The following is a 22,047-nucleotide window of genomic DNA, read 5'->3' as shown; positions in this document are numbered from 1 at the left end:
GATAGTGGGCTCTTTAAAATGTCCAGTTCTATTGCATATCCTAAGTAAGAGTGTTGGGAGTAAACAAAATCAACAATAACTTAGTGTTTTTCTTTCTTTCTGTCCTGATAGAATGGTGCAAAATTGAAATAATTTGGTTTTGGTAAGAGCACAAGTTTTAATTTTGAATTTTGGCAGTGGTTATTAGGAGTAATGGCTCACATTTGCCAGGTAAAAGAGGGTCTATGTTAAGATAAGTGCTTCTGTGCAAGACACTGCTGAATGATTGTGACTAGACAGAATCAGATTTTTGGATCCAGGTATTCTCTACCTTTCCTACAGTGCCTAAAACTCATTACCATGGGTTCTGACTGTTCTGTAAATATATTTGTATGACTGCCTACACCCTTTTTCTGATGGCCAGATCCTTTCTTGCTAGACCACAGCCCCTGTGTCTCCCTGAGGTAATTTAGCGTATCTGTGCTTCTTCACTGGGTGTTGAAGACATGGGTCTGCGGTAGCCCTCCGTGTTCTGACGTGCACGCCCCAGGCACTCTCATGCTTCTGCTGCACGTACTTGCCGGCTCTGAATACTGGTGGTGGTTTTGTAGTATCTGTCAATAGTGTATTATATTAGTTACTTGTTGCTGTGTAATAGATCACCATAAATGTAGCTGTTTAAAACAATACTAATTTGTTATCTCACAGTTTCTGGGGATCTTCTTCTTAGGGTCTCACTGTACTCATGGTGTTCGTTGAACTACATTCTTCTTGAGAGGCTAAGAATCTTCTTCCAGGCTCACTCTTGTTGCTGGCAGATTTCATTTCCTTGTGATTGTAGGACAGAGAGCTCTTTCTTGTGTTAGAGGCTGCACTGAGCACCTAAAGGCTGCTTGAAGCTCCTTACCATGTGGACTTCCCTGGTATGGCAGCTTACTTCATTGAGTCAACAGGAAGTCTCTAAAGCTAGCCTTTCAGCAAGTGTGGAGTTAAAATTTTTTTTTAATGTTTATTTTTGAGAGAGCAAACGAGAGTCAGAGAGACAGAACATATAGGGGAGAGGCAGAGAGAGAGGGATCCAAAGCAGATCCAAAGCAGGCTCCAGCCTCTGAGCTGTGAGCACAGAGCCCAACGTGGGGCTTAGACTCATGGACCATGAGATCATAACCTGAGCCAGAGTCGGATGCTCAATCAACTGAGCCACCCAGGCACCCCAAGATTGGAGTTTTATATAGCATGACTGAATTTTAAGAGTAAGATTTCATAGCCTTTGCCATATTCTTTTGGTTAAATGCAAATAAAAATCTTGCCTACAGTCTAGGGGAAGGGACTACAGAAAGGAGTGAAGGAGGTGGAGATCATGGAGGGTCATGTATATGTAAAACTTTATAAAATATAGTTTATCCAGTCATTAAGTTATACATCAAATATTTATTGAGGTTAACATCTGCTTTTCAGCTATGACAGAGTAACTGGATTGGATTTTTCCTCTAGCTATTAACAGCTATAAAACTGGACAAAATATATAAAGTAGAGCACTTTTCAGGCACTGGACATTAGAGAGAAAGAACAAACAAGGTGAGCACCACATCTAGCCCATCTCTGTGCTTTAGGGCAGTTTCCTGACTGTGTCATGGGAAGTGAAACTCAAGTAGAGCAGGGAAGTCCTGCCAAGTTAAGGATGCAGCAGTTGGAGTTCTGGGCCACTGAAGCATCTGGAATTTGCTAAGCAGGGTATCAGAGGTGAAAGTATAAGTGTGAGTTTCCCAAGAGTCCTTTATTGAGAGTTGGGCTACACATGCATAGGCAGTATTCCTCAAGACCAAGTAGAAAATGCATGGTAGATTGGGACAGGTCCCATTATACCTGAAGAGATTGGATTCCAGCTCATCCAGAGAGATACCTAGTTAGCATAACTCAACATTTATCTTAGACTAGAAAGACAATTCTATAGGAGTAATAATTATATCTCAGAGCAAGATTAGCAGATTATGGTCTGTGCTAAATGTAGCCTAGTGATTGGTTTTATATGGTTTATGGTTTAAGAATGGTTTTTATATTTTTTAGTGGCTGGAAAAAATGAAAAAAAATGATTACATAAGATTAGTATTTTGTGAAACTTGAAAATTATGTGGAATATAAATTATAGTGACTTTAAATAAATTTTTTGAAAATGCAGCCATCAGTGCTAATTCATTTACATACTTTTGGGCTACAAGAGCAAAGTTGAGCACTGCTATAGACACTGTATGGCCCACAGTCTAATACATTTACTGTCTAGCCTTTTACAGAAAACATAGCCATTTAAAGAGTAAGGATTGCTTTGGATCTGCTCTAATTAAGCCTAAAATTGGGTCTTCTTGGGATCATAGAAAGAGGCACCAGGCAGAACAGAACTCACCAAGAAAGACAATATAATCTAGAAAACTCACACCGTATTTATAGTATTCAGCATACAACCAATTATTACTATATATGCAAACAGGAAAACTTGAACTATATCAAGGGAGAAAATGCTATAGATAGAAACTGACCCTGAGATAACACTTATTTGGAATTAGGAAAAATGAATTAAAGCAACTATTAACTCAATGACTTAAAATAAAATTACAAAATTATAGAACTGAAAAGAACAATATCTGACATGAAGAATTCACTGAATGGGCTTAACAGTGAATTGGAGATGATACAAGAAGGGTTCTGTGAACTCACAGTCAGATCCATAGAAATTATCCAATATGAAGAACTGAGAGAAGAAAATCAGAGCTGGTAGTGGGGGAGACAGAGAGTCCTGATGACCTTTTGGATAATATCAAGCAGTCTCACATATATGTACTTAGAGTCCTAGGAGGAGAGGAAGAAAGGAAGGATTCAGAAAAATGTTTTTAAGAAATAATGACTAGAATCCCATTAAAAAAATATTTTTTATAATGTTTATTTTTGAGAGAGACAGAATGTGAGCAGAGGAGGGGCAGAGAGAGAGGGAGACAGAGGATCTGAAGCAGGCTCTGTGCTTACAGCAAAGATCAATGCAGGGCTTGAACTCACGAACCATGAGATCATGACCTGAGCCAAAGTCTGATGCTTAACCAACTGAGCCATCTGGGCTCCGCTTAACTGTTTTTTTAAAATGTTTATTTATTTATTTTGAGAAAGAGAGCAAGCATGTATGCACACATTTGTGCAAGCAGGTGAGAGGCAGAGAGAGAGAGAGAGAGAGAGAGAGAGAGAGAGAGAGAGAGAGAGAGAGAGGGGGAGTATCCCAACCAGTCTCCAGGCTGTGACCACAGAGCCTGATGTGTGGCTCAACCTCTCCAACCATGAGATTATGACCTGAGCCCAGATCAAGAGTCAGATGTTTGACTGACTTAGCTACCCAGGTGCCCCTATTAGACTCCCATTTCTTTATTACAAAACGACAGTAACCTAAACTCCATAGAATTGGCCTAAGGACAGACATAAATCGGTGGAGTAGAAGTGAGAGTCAAGACTAAAACATACATTTGTGGGCAGTTGATTTTCTATATGGTTACCAAGCCAGTTCATTGAGGGAAAGAATAATTTTTCAACAGATTGTGCTGGCAAACTGGAGAGAGAAGGAAAGTGACTCTATTAAAAAAAAAAAAAAAGTAAGTCAGAATGGATCAGAGACCTAAATGTAAGGACTACAATTATAAAATTTTTAGAAAAAAAATTAATTTTGTGACACTTGATTAGGCAGTGATTTCTTAGGTATAGCACTGAAACCAAAGGAGGGAAAAACAGGTAAATTGGATTTGATCAAAATGAAAACCTTTGTGCTTCAAAGGAAATAAAAAGATAACCTGTAAGAGAAAATATTTGCAAAGTCATATTATCTAAGAAGGGTATAGTGTCTAGAATATATAAAGAACTCCTAGAATTCAATAATAAAAAGGTATATAACCCAATTAAAAATGAGCAAAGTGAAAAACAACAAAAAAACCCAGCAAAGTATTTGAGTAGACATTTCTCCAAAGAAGATATATAAATGGCCAGCAAGCACGTGAAATGATGCTTAGAATAGTTATTAAAGAAGGGCAAAGAAAGACACCATTGAGTTACCCTTCAACCCACTAAGATAATTATAATTTCAAAAGTTGGATAATAACAGGTATTAGAGTGTGGATTCATTTGTATTCTCATATGTGACATGTTAGTATTAGACATGTAAAATGATGTGGCTGCTTTGGAGAACAGTGTGGTGGTTCCTCAAATGATTAAACATAGACTTGGCATAAGACCCACCAATTCCAGTCATAGTTATATACCCCAGTTATATACCCCAATTGGAAACATATGTCCACCTAAGAATTTGTACATGGATGTTCATAGCATCATTAATCATAATAGCCAAAAAATGGAAGCAACCCAATGCTCATCAATTAATGAATGAATAATCAAAATGCAGTCATACAATAGAATATAGTTGACCCTTGAACAACATGAATTTGAGCTGCGTGGGCCCACTTACATACAGGGTTTCGTTTTGTTTTTGTGATAAATATAGTATACTATTGTAAATGTATTTACCTTATTATTTTCTATTCTCTAGCTTTATTGTAAAATACAGTGTATAAAAATATACAAAATAGGTGATCGACTATTTATGTTATTGGCAAGGCTTCCATTCAGATTATTAGTGGTTAAATTTCAGGGCAGTCAAAAATTACGTGTAGATTTTTAACTGCACAAGGAGGGTGTAGAATCACTCGTTGTTCAAGGGCCAACATTATAATTTAATCATGGAAAGGAATGAAGTATTGATACATGCTGTGGCATAGATAAACTTTAAAATGTCATCCTGAGTGAAAGAAGGAAGACACAAAAGGCTGCATGTTGTATACACATTGGGATTCATTTATATGAAATGTCCAGCATATGCAAAATCTATAGAGACAGAAAGTAAATTAGTGTGACTGCTTATAAATGTGAGGTTTCTTTCTGGAGTCATGTAATTTGGTAGTAGTGATTGTTGTACAACTTTGTGAATATACTAAAAACTACTGAAATGTACTTTTTAAAATGGTGAATTTTAGGCAAATATCTGAATTCTATCTCAATTTATAAAAAGAAATAATGGTTAGCGATATTTTTGTATTTGGGAGAGAAAACAGTCCATGTATTGGAAGAGGCTCAGAAAATCCTAAGCAAGTAAATATGTAGAAAAGCATTCCTAGGGATATCCTGATCAAAGTACTAAAAGCCAATAATTTATAGAAAATCTTGAAAGCTGCTACAAAAAAAAAAAAAAGAAACATGACATGAAAGAGAACAGTAAGCAATGGTGAATGATGAATGGTGTCTTCTGAGAAATGAAAATAAAATGCAGTGACATCTTAAAGCACTGAAAGAAGCTATAGATGGGAATGAAGAATACCAGAAATGGTATTCTGTGATTCTGTGTACGTGGAATTTGTGATTCCAGAAGAAATCACAAGGGAAATTTAAAAGTATTTCAAACTAAATGATAATGGAAACACATTTGTGAGTACTAAGTCTGTGAGCTTCATATAAAACCATGCTTAGAGGGATTTATAAACTTTCTGTAGTAGGAAAACATAATTTATACTGATAACAGAAATGAATAATGGAATATTACTCTAGATCCTATAGCCATTAAAAGGATAGTGAGCCTATCAACAATAGAGAAAGTATGGAAAGAGCCCAAATGTCCATCGATGGATGAATGCATAAAGAAGATGTGGTATGTATATATATGTACAATGGAGTATTACTTGGCAATCAAAAAGAATGAAATCTTGCTATTTCCAACTATGTGGATGAAGCTAGAAGGTACTATGCTCAGTGAAATTAGCCAGAGAAAGACAAATAGCATATGACTTCACTCATATGAGGACTTTAAGATACAAAACAGATGAAAATGAAGGGGAGCAAAAATAATATACAAACGGAGGGGGACAAAACATAAGAGACTCTTAAATACGGAGAACAAATAGGGTTACTGGAAGGGTTGTAGGAGGGGGGATGGGCTGTGTGGGTAAGGGACATTAAGGAATCTACTCCTGAAATCATTGTTGCACTATATGCTAACTCACTTGGATGTAAATTTAAAAAATAAATAAAAGGATAGTGAGAAATATAATGGACAACTTTGTGCCAACAAATTTGATAAACTGACATACTCAGTGAAAATACAATTTACTGAAACTGGCACAATAAATAGCAGATATGAATAGCCCCTCAATGTATGTAGAAGTTGGATTTGTAGTTAAAAAAACTTTATAATAAAGTAAAATTCATGAAGTTTTGTTGGTGAATTCTATCACATATTTAAGAAATAAATAGTACCAATGGATTGTTTTTTTTTTTTTTTTCCAGAAAATAGAAGGGGAGAGAGTATTTCCCAGTTTGTTTAACAGGCCAGAGTAACTGATACCAGAATGTGTAATGGATAGTAAAAGAAAAAAAAAAAAATACAGACCAATATCCCTCCTGAACACAAATGCAAAAACTTTCAAGAAAATGCTAACAAATTAAATCTAGCAATACAGGAAAAGGACAGTACACCACGACTATGTTGAGATTGTCCCAGAAATACAAGGGTGATTCAGCTTTCAAGTATCAATTAATCCATAAAATTCAGCACATTTACAGACAAAAGTAGAAAAAATCATACAGTCATATCAATCTTACTGAAAAAGCTTTTGACAGAATTCAGTACCCATTTGTCCTCAAAACATTTAGCATATTTAGGAATAGAAGGGAATTTCTTTGATGGACACAGAGTAAATATGAAAAGCCTATAGCTAAAATCCTGCTAAATGGTGACTTACAGAATGTTTCACTCTAAGATCAGGAAAAAGACAAGGGTGTCTACTTCCACCACTTCTACAGGCAGGTTTACTCTACTGCAAAATGTATTCCTAAAAAACAATATCCTGTTAAAAAATCACAGGACTTATGGGGACAATTCATCAAGGGCACAAAACCGAAAACTTTATAAGTGACAAAAAAAAGATAGGAACCTAATGAAAGCACAGTTTTACATATGCTAAATGGTTAAGTACATAAATACTACAATAAACATGGCACTTTATATTGAAAAAGACTGGAAGTTCGCTTGTAAAAATGAGCATTGGAAGAGTTTGCAGCTTGTCAGTTATTGTGAAGTGGTGGAAGGAAAGTTGTCTCAAATCAGACAAAACCATAACATCGAATGTGGGAGCATTGCTGAAGTGTGTGTGTTTTGTGTATTTTGTGGTTCAGTTTAGCTGGGTGCAGTTTCTTTAGTCAAGTAGTATTTCTGATGGACAGTTGGACAGTATTTACAGAAGTAAATATGAAATTCACATTGCTCAAGTTGTTCTCTTATTTATCATTGTCTTTGGAACCAATCCAAAAAACTTAAACTGTATATACACAAATGTGAGTATATATACATATAAACTATTCATATATATTTGCATAATATGTGTATATATGAATAGCAAATTAGCATATGAAAAGATGTTCAACACCTTTAGTCATCAGGGAAGTACATATTAAAACCACAATGAGTGCTTGCTTTGACAGTGTATAATATGGAATTGGAATGAGACAGAGGAGGAGATAAGGATGACACACAAAGTTGTGAAGCATTCCATATATTTTTTTAAATGACTAAAATTAAAAAGACTGACAGTGCCAAGTTTGAGGACATGGAGTAACCAAAACTCTCATACTTTGTTGGTTGTGTAAAATTGTACTAGCACCTTGGAAAACAATTTGGCAGTTTCTAAATAATGTTAATCATAAACTTATTCTGTGACGCAGCATTTCTGGTTCAAGGTAAATACCCAAGAAAAATGAAAATATGTTCACAAAAGACTGTATACTAAAGTTCATAGCAGCTTTATTGATAATAGCAACAGTCTGGATAAAATCTTAATGTAAGATTTTTGGATGAATAGACTGGTTTATCAATTCATTGGTATGCTACACAGCAAAAAAGAACTAACTACATGCAGTAACTGATGAATTTCATAAGCATTGTGCTAAGTAAAAGATGCTGGATTGTACAATACTACATTTTATGTATGTAAACTACATTCATTATATGCATTATATACATTTTATATATATGAACTACATTCTGTTTGTATGTGATTATATTACAGGCAAAACTGATCTTGTGTTACAAATCAGATCAGCTGGGTCAGAATGAGAGGGAACTGATTGCAAAGGGCACCAGAGAACTTCTTTGGTGTGATGATGATAATATTGTATATCTTATTAGGGAAGTTTTAACTGTTTATTGATATCTTAAAATTTCTGCATTTCACTCTGTGTGAATCAATAACATTGACTTGATTTAAAAGTTTATTGATAAAGCACAGGTGAGAACCGTCATGGTCTCTGCCTTGTGGAGGTTAAAAGTAGTGGGACAGAAGAATGTAAGTGATATTATAGAGTTAAGTATATGAACTTTGTGGACTTAACCTAGATTTGGGTTGTAAGAAATTTCCTTGAGAAAGTGATGTAAAAACTGAACCTGAAGATGGAGGAGGATGTTTTTGTAGTTGTGTAAGTGGTCAAGTAATAGGCAAGGAGAAAGAGTGTTCTAGGCAGAGGAGAGATTTCGTGTAGAGGCACAGAAATGAGAGAGTATGGCTGAGAGAATGAGTAGGTGATAGATAATCAAGGTCATCAGAGCAGAGAATGTGTATGTGGGAGAAGAGAAAGAGAATGGAATATGTGAAGTGGGAGCAAGAGATTATGATGAAGAGGTTAGAGATGTAAGTCTTTCAGAACCTTGAAGGCTTTGGGAGAAGTTTGATTTTTTCTGAAAGTAGAGCAGAGCAGCTGTGTGAGAAGATCTGATTTGCATTTTAGGAAAATCATTCTGACTCCAAATGTGAAAAATGAATTAAAGGGGTTAAATCTTTGGACATGGGATTCAGCTGCAAGGCTTCCCAGGAATATCAGATAGTTGTTAGTTTCTACTAGGAAGGCAGCTCTGGGAATGTTGAAAGTGAATAGATTCAGATCTATTTAGGATGTGGACTCAGTAGAACTTGACTGAATGTGGGATGTGGGGAGGAGGAGTCAAGGGGACATTTGTTTACTTTCAGACTTGTTGGAGTCTCTTACACCTACTGACATATCTACTAGATTAATGAGTGTATGCGTCCTTGTCATGAGAAGAATCTTGGCTGGGACAGGTGTTAAGACTTACTAGTCCATACATGGTGTGGAAGTAGGAAAGCTTATGAAGGTGAGTATGGAATGAAAAAAGCAATGGGGGTCTAGGCTAGAAACTAGAAAAATGCCAACATTTAAGGAAGGGCACTGAAATAGGTTTTTGCAAATGAGAATGAGAGAGAAGAGAAAAATGAGAAGTGTGGTTTCACAGACTTGAGGATAACTGCCTCAAGGAGGGTATCCAAAGATGCTAAGTGTTTGATGAAGGCTTAAAACAAGGACTGAAAGGCATCATTGTTGACCTTCAAGAGAGCAGTTAGCAAGAGTGGTGAGGGTAGCAGACAGAGTACATAGATCATAAGAGCTGACTACCATTGGTCAGTGATTAGGAAACAGTGATTAGACAGAAAATGGTTCAAGATGGTTTACAGGAAGAGAGGGGAATCAGTAATTGCATTGGGTTTCAAAGATTTTTAAAAAATGGGATATAGCAAACAGGATGGTAGATACCCTTAGATTGTACCAGGAGGGAAGGAGATGGTTGGTTGAAGGTAAGTTTGTGGATTGGATTTGGTAAAATTAGGAGATTTAAGAAAATCAGGGCGCCTTGGTGGCTCAGTCGGTTGGGCGTCCATGATCTCACAGTTTGTGGGTTCGAGCCCTGCGTTGTGCTCCTTGCTGACAGCTTGGAGCCTGGAGCCAGCTTCCGATTCTGTGTCTCCTCTCTTTGCCCCTACCCTGCACTCGCTTGCAGGTGCTTTCTCTTTCTCTCTCTGTCTCTGAAAAATGAACTTAAAAAAAATTTTTTTTTAAAGCTGTTCTAGGATCGTGTCTGAGTGGTTTAGATCATTAAGTGTCTGCCTTGGGCTCAGATCATGATCTCACAGTTCATGAGTTCGAGCTTTGCATAGGCTCAGTGCTGTCTGCTCAGAGCCTGGAGCCTGCTTTGGATTCTGTGTCTCCTCTCTCTGCCCCTCCCCTGCTTGTGCTCTGTCTCTCTCTCTCTCTCAAAAAATTTAAGAAAATCAAGGCAGTTTAACAAATTTTAGTGCTGATTTTAGCATTGATTCCATTAACTTTCATGGCATAGTCTTCTCTCATCCTGAAAATTATTATTTTAAAAGACACATCTGAAAAATTCCCTCCCTTTCCATCCCCACATGCATACACACCAAAGTGATCTTAGAAGGAAATGTTAAGATTTTATAAAAATAAATCTTTAAACTATGGCCTTGTATTTTCCCTGTCAGAACGCAGAGCATGTTATTAGAGGTGACTCAACAGTCAAATAAAATAATATTGCTATGTGTGTTAGTTTGCTTATTTTGCCATAACAAAATACCACAGACTGAGTGGCTTAAAAAGAGAAATTTATTTTTTCACACATGGTTCAGGAGGCTGGAAAATCCAAGATCAAAGTCCAGCAGGATTCAGTTGCTGGAGAGGGTTGTTTTCCTGGTGTGTAGACCATTGCTTTCTCTTGGTGTCCTTATATGGCCTTTCCTCCTTGTGTGTGGAGAGAGAGTGAGCTGTCTGCCGTCTTTTTTAGAAGGACACTAATCCTGTTGGATCAGGGTCCCACCCATATGATTTCATTTAACCTTAATTGATTCCTTAGGGGCACATCTCCAAATACAGCCACACTGAGGATTAGGGCTTCAGCATGAGAACATTAGGACACAGACATTGAGTCCGTAACACTATATTACCAACTGCTGCATTTTAAAGGGGGTGTTAGATTCTTTAGGGATCATATGGAGAATTTTTGTTTTCCTCTCTTGCCTTAATAGAGCTTACAGTATTTTTTAAAAATTGAGGTATAATTGACATATAGCATATATTACTTTTGAGTGTGCAACATGATTCACTATTTGTATATGTTGCACAAAGATCACTAGTTAACATCTGTCAGCATACATAGTTATAAATTTTTTCTTGTGATGAGAATTTTTAATATTTACTCTCAGCAACTTTCAAATATACAGTACAGTATTTGTTTTGAGAGAGAGAGAGGAGGCGAGAGTGAGCAAAGGGCAGAGAGGGAGAGAGAGACTCCAATGAGGGAACAAAGAGAGAGAATCCCAGACAGTCTCCATGCTGTCAGCACAGAGCTCGAAGTGGGGCTTGAGCTCCCCCCAAAGCAGGGCTTGAACTCACAAACTGTGAGATCATGACCTCAGCCAAAGTTAGATGCTTAACCAACTGAGCCACCCAGGTACCCTTACAGCACAGTATTATTAACTGTAGTTATCAAGCAGTATATTACACCCCCATGTAATTATTACTTATTTCATAACTGGAAGTTTTTATCTTTTGATCCCCTTCACTCTTTCTGTGTAACCCTTAACCACTATGACAACTACCAGTTTATTCTCTGTATCTGTGAGGTCCCCCTCTCCCCCGTTTTAGATTCCATGTATAAGTAAGATCATTATGGCAGGTGTCTTTCTCTTTCCGACTTACTTCACTTAGATAATGCCTCAGGGTCCACCCATGTCACAAATGCAGAGATCTTGTTCTTTTTAAATGGCTGAATAATATTCCATTATGTGTGTATATATGTGTGTGTGTATACACATACCACATCTTCTTTATCCATTCATCTGCCACTGGACAGTCATGTTGTTTCCATGTCCTAGTTACTGTAAATAATGCTGCAGTGACCATGAGAGTGCAGATATATTCTGAGATAGTGATTTCATTTTTAAGTTTTTGAGAAACCTCCATAGCCTCCATAGTATTTTCAATAGTGTCTGCACCGATTTATATTCCCACTATCAGTACAAAAGGGTTCTTTTTCTCAACATCCTCATCAACATTTGTTACTTCTTGTCTTTTGGTTAATAGCCATTCTAATAGGAGTGTGGTGATATCTCATTGTGGTTTTGATTTGCGGTTCTCTGATGATTAGTGATGTTGAGCATCATATGCCTGTTTGTCGTATGTAGGTCTTCTTTGGAAAAATGTCTATTTTTTAATTGGATGCTTTGTTTTTTATTGATGAGTTGTATGATTTTTTAAAATATATTTTGGATATTATTCCTTTACTGGACATAGGATTTTAAATTATTTTCTCCTCTTTGTTAGATTGCCTTTTGATTTTGTTGATAGTTTTCTTTGCTGTCCACAAGCTTTTTAGTTTGTTGTAGTCATACTTATTTCTTTTTGCCTTTGTTGCCATAGCATTTGGTGTCGAGCTTGCAATATTATTAATAAATTGAAAAGCTTTTATTTTTCACTTGTGAGTAGTTTCAGTTTAATGTTGTTTGGTTACCTAATGTTTATCTGGACTAATATTTTAATTAAAGGACACTGGCATCTAAGTAAGTGGTATTTTCCAGATTACTTCTGTAAAAGTGAAATTAGAGTGGGGCATTTCAGTGGCTCAGTTGGTTAAGCATTCGACCTTGGCTCAGCTCATAATCTCATGGTTTATGGGTTCGAGCCCTGTGTTGGGCTCTGTGCTGAGCCTAGAGCCTACCTCAGATTCTGTGTCTCCCTCTCTCTCTGTTCCTCCAACCCCCATGTTCTCTGTCTCTGTCTCTTTCTCTCTTTCAAAAATTAATGAACATTAAAAACTTTTTTTAAGTGAAATTAGATTAATCAGGCACTTTGAGTAAAAAGATTAATGAAGGCAAGTAAATATGGTGTCAGACTCTACCTGTATTTGCAAGAATTTGTTTGGACTGAGAAGATAATGCACTTTTACACAACTGCTAATGTATATAAGAAGATATTAGGAATGTAATGAATCAAGAGTTTGTCTGGAATTTTATTGTGAAGCTTTTAAAAAAAGATTTCCCATCCCACCACAACCTGATCATGGAAGGATGAACAGTTCACGAGCAGGAGCTGAGGGGGCTTTGACTGAAACACTGTCACTTTATTCATTACCATGATTATTTCAGTTGTTGTGACTGTCTGTGTAGGTATTTCCTCTTTCTGTTACTGCTTTCATATTTCCTTTAACTTCATTTTATTAAATAGTTTACTTTCCTCCTAAAGGCAGAGAATATTCTCTCTTGAAGCACACATATATAAATACCTGCACTCCTGATAGACCTCTCATTTGCAATAAAGACTAGTTGTTTGTAATTGTCAACTATCAAATATGGGTGTTTGCACTGGTTAAGTTTAGAAACATACAGAACAGCAGAAATCTGAAAAAAGCAAAACTTCAGTATCTTTTCTGATCGCAGGAGCCATTGCGGGGATTAGAGCCTATGCTGAAGCAACACTAGAAAATGGGGGATTTTCCCTTTGATTTCTTAAACCACTGGTTTTGAGAGATCCTAACTTCTTTTTTCATAATCAGATTGTACATAATTTTAAGAATTCTAACAGTACTTAAGCTTAACTAGGTCGTAAATTCAAGCTACATGAAAGTAATACTTACTTTGGAGTATAAACTTTCATATTTGCTGCCACTCATACATCACCAAAATGGACAGTTAGCAGCACAGAGACTATACACTATCTGAAAACGCCATTCTAAATTTAGAGACCAAGTATAACAAAGTTTTCTTAAATAGAAATAATTATTATAATGTTAATCCATTTGAATATTGTAGAATTGATATGATGTACATTTTATTGTTTACCGTGGTCAGGAAGCCAGGACAGATCCCTTCAATTTAGCCTCAGCAAAACAAATACAGCTGATTGTAAAGCTGATTAAGACAGGGGCCCTCTCTCTGCCATCCATACCCTCTCCCATCTCTTATTGTTGCCTTTCTCTCTCTCCTGATCTCCTTTTGCCTTTTCATTTTTACAGGATTTTATAATTTCTCATCATCTTTGCCTTTGTGTGCCTATGTCTGAAAATCTCTGCCTTTGCTCTTCATGGATTTCTAGTTCAATATCACCATGAATCTAAAAATCCCTTTGTACCTAGAGAGACAATCTGATGGTCTCCGCTGTTCTCCTCTCCAGACAGCTGTGACCAGTGGGGAGTTAGGTAATGGCTTGCCTTCTTACTCAGCAGACCCGTGCAGCCAGATTCTTATTAGAGCAGAAGGAGGTATGACCGGTTATTTGCATTTAAAAAATGTATTTTAGGAAATATCGATAGATAGTAAAATACCTTTTCTTTTGGCAGAAGGGCTTGTGTTGTGAGTTTCCTTGTCATTCAGGAGCTTCTCATGACTGGGGTAGTTGAATGTTGCTATTAATAGAATCCAAATAGGCTATCACTAAAGGCTTTTTTCCCTGCCATTATTACTTGTCTCAGTTTTTACCAAAAGACTAATACAACAACTTTTGGTAAAATAATGTTTGAATATAAATCATTACCTTATGTATTCAGGTCTAATGGAGGAAGTGGTATTGCATAGTGGTTAAAACCTGGGACTCTTGAGTCAGACTAATCCTCGCTTGACCACTTGCAAGCTGTGCAACTCTCTCCCTGAGCTTCTTAATTAATTAGTTAATTTAATTTTTTATGTGTGAAATAGCAATAACAATAGTTTTTACCTTAAAGATTGTTATGAAGATACATAGTCCATATAAAAAGTCCTATACAATGTTTGTAACGTAGTTAAGTGTTCAATTAGTGTTGGCTCTTATTATCTTTCTTTTTTTCCAGTGAAAAGAGCATTAGTCATCTAATTTACATAACTGCTTATCTGTCTAGTGATCTTTGCCTCACCTACCTAAAAGATTCAATGACATATTGGATATGTTTTGTTATTGACCTTAAAAGCTTCATTTTAACTGCTTCATTAAGGTCTAATTGACATCCAGCAAACTATACATATTAAAAATATACACTTTGATAACTTTATACTACAATTTATGTATTCATTTACCTGTTGACATTTAAGATGTTTCCTGGGTTTGGGCTGTTAGAAATGAGGCTGCTGTGAATATTCACATGCAAGGCTTTGTATGGAAATATGTTGTTGTTTCTCTTAGGTAATTGCCTAGTTGTAGAATGACTGGATCAGATGGAAGGTGTATGTTTACCTTTTCTAAAAAAAGGACCAAACTGTTTTCCAGACCGATTGCACTGTTTTACATCCTCACTAGGAGTGTGTGCAAATTGTAGTTCACATTTCCTGTCAGCACTAGGTATGGCCAAGCCAAAGAACTATTTTGAAAATTATTACTTCTTCATAGCCTTTTTTGATGTTATTTTAAACACGAATCATGTTACACAGGGATTATTTGGAAAAAATACAAAATACACCAGGTAGCTAAAGATTTTTAACTTAATTTAAAAAGTTTTCAGAATTGTATTGAAATCTCTCTTGGGAAGTTAACAGGTGGTTTGCCAAAAATATTGGATAATTGAGGGAGATACAGTTCTTTACAAAGCTAATTTTGTATTATGTGTAACTGTTTTATATGTGTATTTTTTTCCTTTGATAGAGTTTTCCAGAAAAAGACCTTCTGCACTGTCCATCTAAGGATGCAATTGAAGCTCATTTTATGTCTTGTGTGAAGGAAGCTGATGCATTAAAGCATAAAAGTCAAGTAATCAATGAAATGCAGAAAAAAGATCATAAGCAGCTCTGGATGGGATTACAAAATGGTAAATATAACCGTGTTTAATTTCAGAATACCACTTTAAAAGTGTGGAATAACTGTAACCCTGTGAGTAGGTGGTACCTCTTAGGATTGGTGGTACAAGTTTAAGTTCTGGACTCTACACACAAAATTTAGCTACAAAAGTAACTGCCTTTACTCATCCCTAACATCCTATTCTTCCAACATTTTCCTCTTTGTGGATGACAGCAGCTGGTATAAACCTCCTGTGTTTAGCTTCTGGAGAAAGTGCCCTCATTGCTAGTCATCTCTCTGCAATTGTAACTGAACATCCTGTGTGCACACCAAAGTACCTCCCCTGCTAGGGCATAAACTCCCAACTCCTGCTTTCTCAGAACAGTATGGCTTGCTTCGTGCTTGGATTCTTTCTCTCCTGGCAGGGATTTGGAACCCCCCCGCCCCCCCCCCCAGTTGTCTTATTTACAGGCACCTGTTGTTTTGCATGGGTCCAGTAGCTAACATGCTTTAGTTAAACAATACCAGGTTCTTAACAATATGGCTCACATTTCACTTACTATCATATAGTTACTGAAATTACATAAAGTGCAAACTTTATTGCTAGCTCTTTAGTCCATGAGTCATTTAACAGCATAGATGCAGTATCTGTCAGTGAATCATCATTACTCATCTGTTACTTAGTTTACCCACAGACAGCAAAGTGCATAGTTGCGTTCCCTCCTTGTGTCCACTGATAAGTCCATATAACATTTAAAAAAGTGGATAACTGAAAGAGGAAATTGGCCAAGAAAGTTGAAAGTATAGCAAAGCTACAGAAAGTGATAATGCTAGTCATGGGATTTCACAGAAATAATGGAATCCTAGAAGAAACAGCTGACTGTGGGCATGTTGACACTACCATCTTTTAAGACACTAGAAATGCAGCCACAGGAACTTAGTGAAGGTGCACTTTTCGACAGGAATGGGGTAAGTGATTGTGACGAAAAGGGTGAATTTATCCTAGAGGAAGTGATGCTGGCAAAAAACTCTCAAAGGAACTTTGAGGAACTTCACAGGAACTCTCAAAGATATTTCATAACATTGGAAGTGCAAATGATGACATCTTTGGAAGTTGATCCGGACCTAGAAAGGCATATGACAGTTTGCCAAGGTTAGGAAAGATGCTCGCTTGTAAGTTTTATGTCAAGAAAGCAAGCACTAGTCAAAGTGTGCTTTAGTTTTTTACAGAGTAATAAACAAAACACTGGAATTCTCAGTGTTTCTCATGTTTTAAATTTCAGTGTACTAAATAAATTAATTTTATTTTCTTATATGCTTATAACTAAAAAAAAGTTTTTAATATTTTGGCAGTTTTTAAAGACCACACCATTGATTATTAAGATCACTTTGCATGGTTTCATGGTGACTTTTCCAGTCCTGCAGTGCTATGCAAAGCAAGGATTGCTTATATTTTGTTCATGTTGTTTTTAGATAGGAAATTAGTCCAGAATAAGCTGAACTTTAATGGCAATAATGAGAATAAGATAGAAGACCCACCTTCTCCTTCTGATTCCACCCTTGAAAACATAATTTTTAAAAACATAATCTGGGGCGCCTGAGTGGCCCAGTCAGTTGAGCAACCGACTTTAGCTCAGGTCATGATCTCATGGTCTGTGGGTTCGGGCCCCACATTGGGCTTTGTGCTGACAGCTCAGAGCCTGGAGCCTGCTTCAGATTCTGTGTCTCCCTCTCTCTCTGCCCCTTCCCTGCTCACACTCTGTCTCTCTCTCTCTCAAAAATAAATAAACATTTAAAAAAATGTGATCCATTTTTATCTTTGAGACTATACAATTACCGTGTCAAAGAGGTGTTTATAGTTATGTAGTATTTATTAAGCTTTCATTATCCTAAACAGGGCATTATATGAGACTTCAGTAGTGCAAAAGGTATTTATATTTTATGACAGTGTATACAGTAAATTAAATTTTGTCTTTTTCCTAATTTCTTAGATTTGAGTTACAGTAGTTGCTCCTTAGTTTTATATTTGTATGTTTGGTATTTCTTAATTAGATTGTAAGCTCTGCAAAGGCAGCCTTTCCCCTCTTGTATTTTACTGAGTATACAAATTCCTTTTAAATAATTAAAAGAGTTTATAATCCCTAAAGATATATTTTTTCCTTTTTTTTTTTTTTTTTTTTTTTTTTGCTGGCTATTTGAAGATGAACTGAGATCTTAGGAGACTTGTGAATAAGAAGATAACCTAAATAGAAGAAGGCTGGAATCTTGTCAAGAGAGCAGGGATCTGAGAATAATTTGGCTTCAGAATTGAAGTAAATAATTTCAATGGGCATATAAGTAGGTCTTCTTGAAATCTGTTGTGAACTGAGTGAGTCTGCTATAGAGAGAGTTCAGAGATTCAGCAGAGGATTCTAAAGTTGATTAAAGTGTTTCACTTGGGGCCTTGGAGGGCTTGGGTGTGAGGGGGGAGCTGGTTAAGAGTTGTGTAGTCTCTCTCCTGGCAGCTCCATAGGGCAACTCACCCCTTTGGCTTCAGTTTCTTTATATATAAAACAAGAGCATTCTCTTATAGGTGTCTTTAGAGGCTTGAATGAAACACTAAGACCATTTATGGGAAAGTGTATGAAAGGAAGTAAAGCTGTTTGAAAAGAATTATTGAGACCCTAGAATAAGGGTTGGCAGACTATAGTCATGGGCCAGCTACCTGTTTTTATCTTACTAGAACCCCACCCTACCCGTTAGTTGTGTATTGTCTGTGACAGCTTTCATGGTACAGTAGCTGAGTGAAGTAGTTGTGCAGAGACCACGTGGCACGCAGCGTGAAATATTTACTCTTTCTGACCCTTTTAGAAAGCATTTGCCAGCTCATAGAAGGTTGACCAAACCAACAGCTCATATTTATCATTGACCTAAAGAATGACTCAAATGTCACATTCAGAGTTTGGTATAACTTAATGTATCAGACTTGGTCTGATAACGGCCTTCATTGCTATTTTCTGGTGTAAAATTCTTTTCCTATTTTTGTCTTAGGTCATATTCTTTCTTGGACTTGTGACTGTTTTAAAATTAGCTTTATTAAGTTAAATTTTACTAAATTACTTTTCAAGTTGAATTTCATTAAACTTGACTGGAAAAGGTATGTGTCTAAAATGTATTTTATTTTTAGTTATAAATTATTTTTGTAGCTATTATGTTTGTCTTTTTTGTACTGGTAATGATTGAACTTACACTCAAAATCATTTATTTAGTATCCTGTGGGTACTGGTGACCTTGCTAGTTTGTTTATTCTACTTTTTAAAATCTAAAATATTCATTTAGGAAATTTTTAGCTAGTTAAAGGTTGTTAGTAGAAAATCTATTTTGGGATAAAAGGTTGAATATTACCTGCATTAAAGTAAATCGGTGAAAGGTGGATGTAGTAGTTCCTTCTGCCTAGAATGCCCTTTCCTTCCCTTTTTTGTCTGATTCTTCCTTATGCTTTAATGCTTATTTCTCTCATCATCTGCTATGTGAAGCCTTCTTTCTTTTATTTTTTTAGCCAGCAGATATTTAAATTTTTTTAAATGTTTTTTATTTATTTTTGAGAGACAGAGAGAGACAGCACAAGCAGGGGAGGGTCAGAGAGAGAGAGGGAGACACAGAATCGGAAGCAGGCTCCAGGCTCTGAGCTAGCTGTCAGCACAGAGCCCGATGCGGGGCTCAAACCCACAAACCATGAGATCATGACCTGAGCTGAAGCCAGACGCTTAACCATCTGAGCCACCCAGGGACCCCTTAGCCAGCAGATATTTAAAGAACATCTTACGTGTTTCTGACACTACTAGGAGTTGGTGACCATGCAGCAGTGATAAAACAAACGTGGACCCTGTCTGCATGGGGCGTCCAGCCTCATGGAGGCAGAACTACCCCTGTTTTCATGCTGCCAGAGCTCCTTGTCCATCCGTATGCATTTCTGCTCTCCTGTTTTATCACACTCTCATATAGTTGGTAGGATATAAGTTTCTCCTGGTTGGAGTGTATTCTACATTTTTGAATGCCCAGCATCTCGTCCACTCTTAGGCATAGAGCAGACAAATTAATATTGACTGAATGACTATTTTATTCCTTTCTAATAATGTAAGGAAATAATATTAACAGCCTTTTATAAATCATTTAATCCTAGTGTAAAATGGAGGAAATGTTTTGTTTGAATTTATTTATGGAAATAGGTTTTATGTTTAAGAATTTTTCCATCCAAAAGAAGGTCCTATTAATTTGTGAAAACAAAGATACTTTTTACCTTTTGATTTGTATAATTGTAAATTGGTCAAAATTGAGACCTAGCTGACGGTAAATTTATTTCATTCAGTACTGCACCTGTAGATCATAGCAACTAAACAACGATTTAAACAGTTTTTGAATACTTTCAAATGCTAATTTTAATGTTTCAGATCTGTGTGAAAGAGAAATAAGAAAAACTTTTGAAACCAAGAAAACTCATTTAAGACATACTGTGCCTTTCAGTGTTTTTTAGGGGTTTTCATTTTAGATATAAGAGTATTTAACCTCCCTGTGAAACCACGTAAATGACCACAAAAAAGAAAAGAAAGTAACATTTTTATTATATATGAGGCTGTTGTCACTACATGTGCAGGCTATTTTCTATTAAATGTCAAACTGTTTTCTTATTAGCTTGAGATTTTCTTATAAGCTAGAGATTTGAAGAAATCTCTAAAATATATTTTTAACATATGACTAGTTTTCAGCCTTGGTTTTTTGAGTACACTGAAAAAGAAAAGATATCATTAAATAAATTTCATAGTCCTTCAGATAAGTCTAAATCTAAGTTTTGACTGCTAAAACTGATTGTTTTTAAAATGTGCTTAATCTTTTTGGAGCTAAGGAATTTTTTTAAAGTAATCAATTATTTGGTAGTGTACCATTTTAACCTAAAACTGGTTTTTAAGAGGAAATAGTGATTACTGAAAGTTGATTTTTTATAACAAGTCATAACATTTTGGAAATACTTTTGTTTAGGGGTTCTTGGGTGGGTTAGTCAGTTAGGTGTCCAACTTTGGCTTAGGTCATGATCTCATGGTCTGTGAGTTAGAGCTCTGTGTCAGGCTCTGTGCTGATAGCTCAGAGCCTGGAGCCTGCTTCAGATTCTGTGTCTCTCTTTCTGCCCCTCCCCAGCTCATAATCTGTCTGTCTTTCTCTCAAAAATAAACAAACATTAAAAAAATTAAGAATTAAGAAAAGAAACTACTTTTGTTTGCTAGGTGATGTAAAAGATAAATGCAGTGGTTTTAGCTCTTTGGAGGCTTGTATGATAAGAGACAGTTGGGTTGCATTGCTTTGTTCTTATTAGTTGCATATAGTAGAATAAGTATTGGACTGAAGATCTGTTGGTCTGAGAAGGACCTGATCTTTATCGCTTATCACTTGTGTGGTCTGACAGATCACTTTCCTTGCTCTGCTGGAGTTCCTTATAAATGTGAATGTGGTAAGAATTCACGAAACTCACATTCAAGGACTATAAAGTGGTAAGCATATATACCAGAATTCTGATGATTAGATATTTTCAGTTGATTCCAAAGGACTTCTTGGAAGAAGATTTACTATTAATAATCTCTCTCTCTTTCTTCCTACCCCTTCTTTCCCTCTCTCTTTCTTCTCTCTTTTTCTTTTTCCTTTCTTTCTTCTCCCTCCCTTCCTTCCTGTCCCTTTGAAGCAAGACTTGAGTGGAAGGTAACTTTCTAGTATTAAGTGTGGTGTCATAGAAAGAGTACTAAAGCAGAGAGAAGAGATTTTAAGATTGAGCTCTGTATCTTGAAGCCTCAGTTTCTGTGATTTGGTTAGTGTCAGATGCTGTTCTAGGTGTAGGTGGCATGGAAGGAGAATCCTAAGCAGAAATGTCAATAGGAGGCATAAGTACTTCTCTTGAACCTTTTGTCTGAACAAAAGGTCGTATTTGGTAAGCCTTCTGTATATCTTTAGCAAAATGTGGATTTTTACCACTTGTGAGAACACTGAGCTTACATTGTGTGAATAAGAGCAGAGTAAATAGTATCATGAGCCCCCACATACCTGTTATCCGGCCTCAGCCGTTATCAACATGTGGCCAGTCTTGCTTCCTCTGTTACTTCTCATCCCTCCCCCATGTTGAGTTCATAGGAATTTTTATTCTTTCATCCAGTGCCACAAATACTATTTATATTCTTCATAGATTTTATACTCTGATGTTTAATGAAGGCTTGGAAACAATGTTCATTATAGGAGAGTCATGCCTAGATCCTGGCAGTTTGGTTCACCCAGTTAAAGGAACCTGTCATGTGCCTGGCACTGCAATAGGCACAGGGGCCAATGGGGTGAGTGTGACAGGCAGAGTCCTTCCTTCAGAATTTACAGTCTGTTAGGGGAGCCAGA

The 22,047-nt window shown here is 36.5% G+C and overlaps 1 protein-coding gene across 2 annotated transcripts in view; it reads left to right on the top strand.

Moving 5' to 3' along the window:
* The window catches only part of ATG5 (autophagy related 5), a 130,629-nt gene that overhangs the window by 36,219 nt on the left and 72,363 nt on the right, over positions 1–22,047 (top strand). For both annotated transcript variants that reach the window (XM_029945103.1, XM_029945104.1), the window contains one exon: positions 15,511–15,673. In XM_029945103.1, coding sequence (XP_029800963.1) covers positions 15,511–15,673 — 163 coding nt within the window. The remainder of the gene's footprint in view (positions 1–15,510; positions 15,674–22,047) is intronic.

Source organism: Suricata suricatta, chromosome 7, assembly GCF_006229205.1.
Source record: "Suricata suricatta isolate VVHF042 chromosome 7, meerkat_22Aug2017_6uvM2_HiC, whole genome shotgun sequence".
In the NCBI taxonomy this organism is placed as follows: domain Eukaryota; kingdom Metazoa; phylum Chordata; class Mammalia; order Carnivora; family Herpestidae; genus Suricata; species Suricata suricatta.
Note: the sequence above shows the minus strand (reverse complement) of the source record. Positions and strands in the feature narration are given on the sequence as shown.